Consider the following 12,074-nt stretch of genomic DNA (forward strand, 5'->3'; position numbering starts at 1 on the left):
TAGTGAAATTGTTTTACTAACGCAGAGCTGCCAACTGCTACGAAAAAATCGTAGTTTCTACGAGCAAAAGTTTTGAGCTACGAATCTCTTCATCCATAAGTTCACTCATTTAGCATTGAAAAGGAGTTCCTTGTAACCTCAAAACACGTGAATGCAGTAATCTGCAATTCTACGTTGGTATTTCTTATTTTTACTAATTTAGATTTTCAAAAGTTGGCAGCTCTGCTAACGTATGTTGATGACATAATAATTTTTGGAAAGGATCAAAGTCATATGAATCATGTTTTAAATAAATTAAAGTTGCATTATGTTATCAAAGAAATGGAAAAAACGAAAAAATTGTCAGAGGTAGAGTTCATACAAGAAGGTCAAGACCTGTTTATCTACCAGCAGAGCTACATATCAAAAGTGTGTGATGTATTTAAAGAATATAATTATCCTGTGTCCACACTACCCATTGCAAAGGTTTTCATTTTGTCCAAGAAGGACTGCCCAAAGAATAAAAGTGAAGAGGACGAAATGAATGATATCCCATATAGAAATGCTCTTGAGTGTTTAGCTTATATAGCTGGAAAAACAAGACCTGGCAAATCCTACGCAGTTAGCATTTTGTCTCAATTTCAAGTGAACCCAGGCATGAGACATTGGGAATGTGTACTAAGGTTGATAGGGTATTTGAAATATACTAGTCATTATAAGTTAAATTTAAGTAACACTGATAATATTTCTTTAAATAGTTTTTCAGATTCTGACTATGCAGCTAATCGTGATGACAGAACATCAATGGGAAGACTAGTTATTTTTTTGGATAAAGTACCCATTATTTGGCGTAGCTTTAATGAAAAATGTGTTGTTCTATCCACAATGGAAGCAGAGTACATTGCTCTATGTGAGGCTTCCAAGGAGATTGTGTGGCTAAATAGACCTTTGAATGAAATGTCCCAAACCAAAATCTTTGGATTGAATTTAATTAAATGGATATTACATTGTGATAATAGGGCAGCTATTGATTTTTCATTCACCAATTGAGAACTTGCGCACAAAGCAAAAGTGAGATATCACTTTTTACAGAACTTAGTTTTGGATAATATTTTTGAATTAAAACATGTAACCAGTAAACTAAATGCCGCAGATTGTTTTACAAAGCCTTTTAGTAAAATTGAATTGGAAAATGTTTGCAAAAATATGTTAATTTCTTTTAATGATTTGATATCATAATGTTTAAATTTGTAAAAGTTTTTTATTTCTCATGGTGTTTATACATATTTTCTTAAATGAATGCTTTATTGGGTATGTTGTATCCTTTGTCACCGGAATGTCAAGAGGGGGGGGGGGGACTTGTCAAAATATTAGAAATTTTTATTAATTTTTCTTGACTTTCCGGTGCTGGGGAAATGATATTATTTCAGTTAAAACTCACAGTGAAAAGAATTTTTTTCGTCAAAGTAACGGTTTCAACAAAATTAAATGTTGCCAATAATATTTTTTGAGTTTCTTTGGAGAATTTCATCAAAAAATCTAGTGTGAACATGCAAATTGTGTGGAACGTAAGTGAGGAGGTATTTAAGCAGTGGACATCCGTCCATCGTGATCTCTCTTTCACCCGCTGCTACAACAAGGATGTCTCCTCCTGTATTAGCTCCAGTAGCGGGCTAGCTTCCATGGGCTTCGATCATTTCGCTGATGCTGGAATCGTGCTTAATCCACCTGCTGAAGGAGTAAGTTAGGACGGCCGGCCTTGCGTGAATTGCTCAAGATTTGGATTGGAAATTACCCGGGTGAAAATGACTCAAGACTACTGGACGTTTTTTTATCAAGATGAATTTTTAGGAGTACCTGTGGTATAACTGTTTTTCTTATTTTTGTTATGCTGCAATATTTTTCATTGCTGGATTAGGATTCTACACGAATACACTATTTTTACTTAAGAAGCTTTAGAAATGTTTGTTATGTTATATTTTTACCGAACTAATAAATGTTAATGATTTACTTAAAGATGCTTCCTAGTTTGACTCAACCGAGACACATTTGTGAGATTCAGTAGGAGATAGTTTTTCCTCCTAATATGATTTGAGAAATCAGAAAATCATTGCATCAGTTATGGACAATGGTAGAAATTTTGTGAAAGCATTTTGTATTTTCGGAGTAGAAACGGTTAATACTGACAAAGAAGAAATTTTGGAAACTTCGCCATTAGAATTGTGTGATGCAACTTTAACAGAAACAAACAATACATCTGTTGATATTGAAGATCCACAACATCCCTCGTTGCCTGCGCATTTAAGGTGCTGTGCACATACGCTAAGTCTTTGCGTAACTGCAGATGCAAATAAAATTTTAAACAAAACCAGTACTGTGCTGGCAGACATACACTCGGCAGTTATAAGAAAATGCAGTGTTCTAAGAAAAGCCGCAGCGAGACCCAAATCTGCAGAAATAATGCAAGATGTTTTGAAACATCCCTAGAGCCGGCCAGGAGAAACATGTTAGAACAGCTTGTATGACGCACTTACACAAATTTCCTTTTCTAAAAGAGAAAAACTGGGAGTTGCACAGAGAATGGAACTTAAAAGAGTGTATCAAGGAGCTTGAATTAGAATATTTGGATGAATACATAGGATGTACTTCACCATTAGCAGAAGCGTTAGAAATTATGCAAGGTGAAAAATCTTTTCACTATGGAATTGTGCTGCTGTGTATTTTTGCTTAAAAAAGAAAATTGCTCCGAACCTTAAAGGAAAAAAGTTTACATATTGTAACGAATAAATTGACGCATATTTAAAAAGTTTAGACACTAGGTTAGGCAACTTTTGTGTTTTAACACTACAGAACCAGAAAATGCAGCAATTGCAGCTCTTTCATTCCCACGGTATAAAAATTAATGGTTAACATGTTTAGAAAGTAATGACAAAAGCAAAGTTTTAAATGGTTTAAAACTGATATATCGAGAGAAATAACACAGCAACCGAAAGTGACGGTGACAAAAAGTGAAAGAAAAGAAAATGTTCTCTTTAACTTTGGAAGCGACTCTGATACTTCTACAACGGAGACTCCATCACCATACGATGCTTCCGTTGAGAAAGCGGAACTAATGACGCTCAATTTTTTTGCTGAAGAAAATGAAAACTTGGATATTTTGCATAGATATCCTGAAATTAAGAACATTTTTTTGAAATATAATACTCCATTGCCATCTTCTGCTGCATTAGAGAGATTTTATTTATGCAACGATGATAAATCTGTTCAAAAGTCACAAACTATTTGACCAAATGCTTGCAAAAAGTTGTCTTAATGTGCAATTTACAATATTTAAAATAAAAAAAAAATAGTCTGAAGGTAAGAAGTATGATAAATATATCGTTGTTTACTGTTAATTTTGGACAAAAAATATTTTTATTCACTGAAAAATGTTTGTGAAAATTTCTCAGTATGATAATAAGTCTGTGTTCTGAGTTTCATAAATTGATTTTATTTTTTAATTAATTAATATATTTAATATTGTCTCATTCATTCAAACATCTTGAGCATCAGAGTATAGTGTACTTTAACTAGAAATTTTACAAAGTAAAATAGTAGTCAAAACATTCATGTTTGCTATTACATTTACAAAATTTTCTGTCATAAAATGCAGCAAAGTGGTATGAATGAATTGTCTTAATTACTCAATAAAAATAAAATAAAAGAGAGAATAAACCATCCAACATCTAAACTAAAACAAAAAGCTTTAATGGAACAAAGCCCTCAGAAACTAAGATTAAATACAGTATTAATATTCCTGTTCCTATCCCTGTCTGTATTCTTAAGGCTGGAATACAAATTACTATCCACCACTTTTCCTTTTTTTGGAATACTAATTCAAAAAGTAAATTGCTTAAAATGTAAACTGGTTAGAAAATGAACAAATTAATTCACATCAAGCATGAAGAAACAGCTGAAGGTATAGAAATCTTGACGTAAAGGGAATGAACAAAAGCATTTGAGAACAAAGTCATTTTTGCAAAGAAAATTATATATACTTTGAAATATAAAGAAAGAATTAACATGAAAGATAACTCAAAATATTGACAAATGGCACTCTTGCAGATTTTTTTTATCTAAATTTTATTAAAATAGTCAAGAGTCCGAATTACATTTCAAATGATCCATATGCGGCTCGCAGGCTTCAGGTTCCCAAGCAAGTTTAATCACATAGATTTCTAACCATTCAAAAACCTTATATTTATGCTTTTGAAAGTGTCAGAGTAATGCCTTTTTATATCATTTCATTCCAAGTGTTGATGTTTCTACGAATGAGAGCATATCAGAATAATGAATATTTGGCTCTTTATCTCAAAAATAATTTGGCAAGTAAACTCTAATTTTAATCTAAGACTGGTAATCTCAACTTTTAGAAAACAGCACATAGTCATTTTGACATAAACAGAGGTGTTATATGAGTCTCTAGCTACAAGTGAGCTTTGGAGTACTATTAATAGATCGAGATACTTAAAAGATGATTTGAAAAATATTATTGATTCTGTCATACAAAGGTCAGCTTCTTCGTGTATGAAGAAAATAGTTTACTGCCAATGATTGGAGATGAAAGATACCACGTACGGCAACTGGCTCTAAGAAGAGTAATGGAAGCACAAGAACTAACAAAATCCTTACACTTTGTGTGAAAATTTGTTATTATGACCCTAATCTTTCACGCAAATGCAAATGACTACTCAAACCTTTTAAATGGCAAGAAATTGAAAAATATGAACCAACTATTAAAAAAAACATTGCAGATTCTAAAATTTTAAATGCAGCAGCGGAACAGGAATGCGGGCTTAATATCTCCATTCCTAACTTTCCATGCTATACTTAAGCAACAGACCAACAGAGTGATATGTTAAAATAGTAACAGAATCAGCTTGTGATGTCTGTGGAGAGGAACAACGACAAAGCTTAATTTTAGCCATGATTCAGTCATGAGAAAATATGAATACTTTCAATATGGATTCAGAGTTCTCTGTTTAATTTATCCAAAGATTTTCTGTTTGAATCTATAGATCTCTTTTTTTTTTTTTTTTTTAATGTTTCAAAATTGAACAGTGCTTTATTTACAAAATGTTCTTTACTGAAATATTGCAAAGAAATATATATATATATTTAGAGCTCTTACCTGTACTTACGTTAATCTGAAATCTAAATATAACATGTTTTAACAGTTATGTGTAAATTAGAGAATGTGACTTGTCTTACATTCAAAATTTTGCACATGTCTACCAAAAAAAAAAAAAAAACCTTTATAAAATACTAGGTATTTTTGATCATTTTTGTTTTAGTTTAAACAACATATTTTGGGGGAACTTTCATGTTCGTGGTCGGTCGATTTAAAAAGTTACAAAAATTAATGCCTTCGTAATAAAAGAAATCTCTTTTCTTGTTCACTATGCAAGTTTCGACCGCCAAGCGGCACATGAAGATTTTATCGGACTGTGATGTAGTTTTGCATCATAGTATTTCACCCCAATGAACCTTTTTTCACCCTGGTTATTTGAAAAGTTATTAAAAATAAATGTATTCGTAAAGAAGAAAAGACGCATTTTTAGGCTCAATTTGCAAACTTTGACTGCCTTGTGGAGCATGAAGATTTTATCTGAAAAATTTGAAATTTTACATGTTTAGTCCTAGGAGACAACTTTTCCCACCCCAACCGATTTGAAATTCTGAAAAAAAAGAAATTGATCCACCCTGATGTACAGTAGATGACAAAAATTTAAAAAGAATGATAGATGAAACATTTGCGGTTACTGTCCTTTACCTGCCTTTGGCACTATATAGTTTTCTACTAAAGTACAATATCAAAACCAACATTAATGAGTTTCATACGAGAATTATTTTCTAAACTGCGAGATCATTTTAAAAATAAAGTAAAATAACACTAATTTCTTAGCACTCAAGAACTATACAGCACTAAAAAGCAAATCGAATAAGTGGGCTAACAAGGACAATACAGTAATACACGGTAGCTTTAAGCCAGTTTTACTTTATTTTAAACTGCCCCATTCTTGTAAATTTCTATAGTTATCCAAAATTAAGAAACAATTGTTAAATCAATTTAAAATTGATTATGGGACTGGTTCAAAATTATCCTGCTGTTTTAGTTTAGTGCCACTTAGAGCTACAACAAAAATAGGCTGTAAAAGAAATTTTAATAATTATTTGCCAACAATAATTTTTAATATAATAAAATAAATACAAACAAAAAAGGAAATAACTAATTAAATAAAAAAAGTTTTAATATACTCTGTTTAAAAATGAACTAAAAAGTATAGAATAATTTCTCTAAGCTTCATTTAGATTTAAGACCCAATATAGGTTTAGAGTCTCTTATGGAATATCTGGAAAATTTATGATTGTAAATTTTTAATAGGTATAAAAATATTTGAAACTTTAAAAAGGAAAAAAATTGGGGTTTATGCAACAGACAATTAGCGCATTTAAAATCCAACTCGCTTGACAAAGAGTATAAATTGACGGAAGTTTTTTCATTAATAGCTATCCTTTACAATTATAGTAATGCAGTACATGAAAACCATGATTTTCCTTTTAAAGTTTACAAGTACTTTGATAGCTATTAAAAACTCACAATCACAAATTTTCCAGACAATCTGTAAAAAACTCTGAATTTTCATGGGGTTTGAAATTTACATGAAGCTTGGAGAAATTATTTTATACTTTTTAGTTCATTTTTAAAACATGGAGCATTAAAACTTTTTTATTTTATAAATCATAATAATTTTTCAGAGAATTAAGATTACTACTAAGAATTTCCTAGACAAAAAAAACCCTTCCAAACAGCAAAGTGTACTCTCAATTTAATGAGTTTTTACACTTTACAAAAATACATGAAAGTTGTCAGCAAAAACTAACATGAAATTATTGGAATAATGATACAAATTAGTAATAGTAAACACAAAATAATAATAATAATATAAGGTGTTAAATTATCTCATGAACAAAATAAGTAAAACAGAAAAAGTTACTTTGGTATATCAATTTTTATATGAATGTGATGATCCCCACTGCCAAATCCACTTGATTTTTTTATTCCTTTTCCAGCAAATCGAAATGTTTGATGTGAAGGAGTGCCGGCAGGAATCTGAAATTTTTTGAAAGAAAACTTTTTTGAAACATTCTATAAAAAATAATTTTAAAAGAAAACAAAAATTGGCATGAATTTGTATATGTTAGAGTAAGAGATATTACGGCTATATGACTTCAAAAGGGTTAGGTTTTCAGACTTCAAGATTCAAAACTTGGGGTATCATACCATAATGTATTTTATCTCCTCCTTACAGCACAAAAATTAACATTTTACATGAGCATAATATTTCACTTATTGTAATTATTTAATTTCACAATCAGATCTGAAATATATAATTATACCTTTAATGATAATTCTCCTTGCAGACCTTGAATCTTAATTTCTCCTCCAAAAACAGCTTGAGAAAGACTTATAGATGCATCAGTATGAATATCAAAGCCTTCACGCCGAAAGTATTTACTTTCTTGAACCTACAAACCACAGAGCATGCAGTTCAGAACCAAGTATACAATAAATACAAAGTTTACATATTCTGTCAGGAAAATAATTACGGATATTTTCTCGTCGACTAAGTGCTCGTAAAAGTTTTCATAAAAAATCATACACATTCACTTTCTTATTGTTTTTAAAAATTTTCTGTGCTGTTGGTTAATTTGCTTTGAACTGTTTAATTGTCTCTTTCTTGTGTGTCTGCTACGTCTTATGGCTAACTAACACTATAACTAATTTTTTACACTTCTGAAAAATTAGGTCTATTTAATTTGATATGCTTGATATACAATTTAACTTAACATTGTAGAAAAAAGATAATTTAATTGAATAGCAAATGCATGAACAATAGTAAAAGAAAATACAGTAGAGGACCATTATAACGCATACCTTGGGAACAGAGTTTTTGCATTATACAGGTTTTTGCGTTGTATAGGTCATTTCACAAATTTTGAAACTGATATTCAGAATATATCTATATATCAGTACTTCAGAATAAGTTTTATCTGCAACGAGTATTAAAGCTCTAATATTACAATTAGTCATTCACAAATGAATATGTTTCACAATCAAAAGAAAGTGAATTATCCTGCACTTCTGCTAGCTTCCTAGTTTGCATAACAGCTGCATTTTTAAGAGCCATAGTATTTTTGTTTACTGTGAGTACTAGTTTTCATTTAAAAGCTTTGAATTAAGATGGAAAGATGAAAAACTGTTTCAGAACTTAATTTGCATAACAATTTTTATGTTTGCAAAGAAAAACAGAGGAATTTTTTGAACTTCAAAACCTATTGTCTACTTCCGAACAGTTGTGTGGTTTAAATAGAATTACGTTATATAGGTCGGTATTATAAAAGTATTCTACCGTATTTTCAAAAATTGAACAATTGCAACAGTTCTTTTTTTTTTTTAAAAATTTTTATTAAACATGATAAAAAAAAATCTTCGTATTGAAAAAAAAATATTTGCAAAACTAATGTGTATGGAGAACTTAAAACTTTTTCCAAGTAATTTTGTTTTATATTTTGTGGCTTCTCAAATACTCTTCAAACTTAACTTAATAATATTTTACATCCAATGCAACCCAAGAATTTCATCTAGAAAAATAAACATGAGATTCTGGCAGAGCAACAGACATTCAAACTCAATACTTAAGATGTGTGTGTTGTTTATTGTTTTGTAGCTAGTGAATAATCTGCTAAAGTTCGTTTTCTTTCTTAGCAACAAAAAAAAAAAAAACTTTTAACAGATACATAATAGGGTAGGGTAAAAAAACTTTTTACTGATTTTCGGTGAAGGGTAGTGTGAAAAAGGTACCATTGTTACAACAATGTGTTACAATCCTTCCACAATAGCAATAAGATTTTGACAAAATGCTGGTTTTTGATGCTTTAAGAAAATTACTAAAAAGTTGTCTTTTTTTCTTTTCGATGATGGGTAGTGAGGAACAGGATTGATTGGTGACACTACATTTCCTTTAAAAAATGAGGTGCATAGAATAGCTCTTTCCTTGGTCACAAGCGCGTGGAATTTTGGTCAATTTACCTGTTTCTTTTAACATTAAAATTTTTTGTCAAAATGTTAAAATATTCTTTCTGACAAATTTATATGAAACAATTACATAGTTTCCCAAATATTATACATTTTCAGATTCTTGAAAAGTTTTAAATTAGCTACTTATAGTTATTGAATTTCAACATATATACTACGAATAAAAATGTAGATAACAACACTGGTTCTATAAAATTCCACTAGTTCATACAAACTTTTAGTGGTCCAATATTGCATCTTGGTTTTCAAATAATAAAAATTAAAAAAAAAAAAAACGAACAAAATAGAGAAACATGGTATATGAAGTTAATAAGCAGTTTTTCAATAGACAAAACACAAGAAACAATATGTAACCTATTTTTTCTTGCAAAGAACACCTACACATTGTTAATAAAATCCTAAATTTTCAACAAATTCAAAAAAACTTTGATTCTTTCAAATTTTTAAAGGAATTAAACTTTACTGATCCCACAGACCACTAAAATTTATTTTCTGCTGATCCAATGTATGTTCCTGTGGTCCCGGACCAGCGGACCACTGTTGAATTTGAGCCCTGATACTTGCTTTTGTAAATATTTGAAAAGAGTGGGAAAAAGTAAAGAAAGAACAGTAACATTTGGTACTAATTTTTCATATCAACAACCTCTCATTCTGCAATTTTAAGAATAAGCCAGACAAAAAAAACTAATGGACTAAATGATTTTCTGGCCTTATATAAACCAAGCTGATGCATGCGAAAACCCACTTATGCTACCATTGTAGTCTACTGCTGTCACATTACTAGGGAAAAGGGAAGGAAATCTTGAAAATTTGAGAATAAATCAAATTTCTCTGCTTGATAGTTGTTCTATTTAATTAAAAATTAATATTTATGTTTACACATTACAAATACCCCAGTAAATACAAATTGACTAGATTAACCCCTTTAGCTTTAACATACTTTTGGACAGTTTGAGACAATTTTAAACACTTTTGGGCGGTTAAACTACCTGTCCAAAATCCAACTCTGAGAAAAATGTGAGCAAATAAAATATTTTACTTACTCTAAATGTAATAAATACTTCCTGAGTACCAGTCTTGACTCTCACGGTCTGTCCATCTTCCACACCTGTAAACATACATTAAACACATATAATTTTATTTACATCCATACAAGACGATAATCTTGTACTCCGTTTTACTTTTCAATCAAAGACAATACACCCAAAAGCATTATATAACCAAAGTAATTAAACATTTCAGAAACAATATTAAACCTAATAAGTAAAATAATTTTGTAGAGTGTCACAATACTTAACAGACAGTATTTTGAGATGGCAAAATGTTTTGTCATAGTAATAAAAGAACCAAGAACTGAGTCATTGGAGGAAATAAAACAGGATTTAATGTACAAGAGTCGATCCAGAAATAAGGTTCCCATCAATTTTAAAAACGGATGAAATTTTTTATTCTCATAGAAATTTACATCGTTAGAAAGATGACACTTTCTTCTATTTTTCATAATAATCGCCATCTTTTTCTACACATTTTTGTAGACGGTGCTCCAATTTCTGTATAACAATATCACAGAACTCTGCACTTGTTCCCCAAGTTAAAGGAACACTTGAACAGCAAGTGCATCCGTAGTGACAATGAAGTCAAAAAAGAGGTGAATTGTTTCCTCAACAGTTTGGCGGCGGAGTTCTATGATATTGGGATACAGAAATTGGAGCACAGTCTACAAAAATTTGTAGAAAAAGATGGCGACAATGTAGAAAAATAGAGGAAACTTTTATTTTTCCAATTATGTAAATTTCTATGAGAATAAAAAAAAAATCTATTTATAAAATTGATGGGAACCTCATTTCTAAATCGACACTCGTAATTACCAGTACTGTTAGCTTACCTGGTGGAACATTGATTCTTAATAATTTCTGTTGAACGGCAGATCCTGTCCCTGCACATTTAACACACGGAAACCTATTGTACATCCCAGAACCATTACATTTACGACATGTTGTTTTCAATATAAAAGGGCCTGTAGAAACAGTTTCCTAAAAAATTAATTTTAAAATTCTTAACTATTTTATATTTAACATAAATGATTATGCCAAGTACTAGTGTTTGCCAATTAAAGCATCTACAGAAATAAACACATAACTACAAGTCTTTTGCAATTAATTCATCACCTTTATGACAGTACATATGCCTTCAGACCTTAAAGTGGTTATTTGGAGAAAAAAAGTAGGAAATAAGGAATCAAAAATCAAAATAGTAGGAAAAGTAGGAAAAAAATAACTTAAAAAAGCAGGAAAAAATAGGAAAAGATATGATTACACACGTCAAGAGGATTTTTACCAATTTTACCAAATTTAAACGTTAATTTCATTTCCAGAAGAAAAGATAAAGTTAATGACATAATATGTAAATGATATTTAAGATAATATACAAATACAACAGATATGATTACACACACACACACATCAAGGATAAGCAACCAGATTTTAAATCAATTTCATTGACAGGAGAAAAGATATCTTTTATAACCTTAATAACATGCAGGAAACAGGTCAAGAGAAATGGGAACGTATTTGTATATTCAACTTTGAAGTTAAATATACAAATACATTTAAATATTTCTTAACCTGGTTTTCACATATTATTTAATTTTTCATGAGCGTTAAGCTGGTATTTAGCATGCCCAAAAAGGTTTAAAGTTGGCTCATGCAAGTATGTTTGATTAATGTCGGTCAGATTTTCACACAAAATAAAAAATAAGATCAGATACTTTTTGTTTACAGCCCTTGTAATATAAATATAAATACATAAATGGAGAAAGTATTTGGTTGGTTTGGTTTGATTTTTTTTTTTTTTTTTTTTTGGCATAAGAGCCTTAATAGGCTATATTGCACCAAATGATTGTTTAAATTCGAAAAAGGTGCCAAAGAAGAGAAATTGTTAAAGGAGTAAAAGACTT

The 12,074-nt window shown here is 30.2% G+C and overlaps 1 protein-coding gene across 1 annotated transcript in view; it reads right to left on the reverse strand.

Annotated features, from left to right (window-relative positions):
* Positions 1 to 12,074, reverse strand: part of LOC129229374 (protein tumorous imaginal discs, mitochondrial-like) — a 100,599-nt gene that overhangs the window by 22,764 nt on the left and 65,761 nt on the right. The window contains exons 6-9 of the mRNA XM_054863666.1: positions 11,004 to 11,151; positions 10,162 to 10,226; positions 7,420 to 7,548; positions 7,017 to 7,132 (exon numbers count right to left, since the gene is read on the reverse strand). Of these exons, the coding sequence (XP_054719641.1) occupies positions 7,017 to 7,132; positions 7,420 to 7,548; positions 10,162 to 10,226; positions 11,004 to 11,151 (458 nt within the window). The remainder of the gene's footprint in view (positions 1 to 7,016; positions 7,133 to 7,419; positions 7,549 to 10,161; positions 10,227 to 11,003; positions 11,152 to 12,074) is intronic.

This window comes from Uloborus diversus, chromosome 9 (genome assembly GCF_026930045.1).
Source record: "Uloborus diversus isolate 005 chromosome 9, Udiv.v.3.1, whole genome shotgun sequence".
NCBI lineage: Eukaryota > Metazoa > Arthropoda > Arachnida > Araneae > Uloboridae > Uloborus > Uloborus diversus.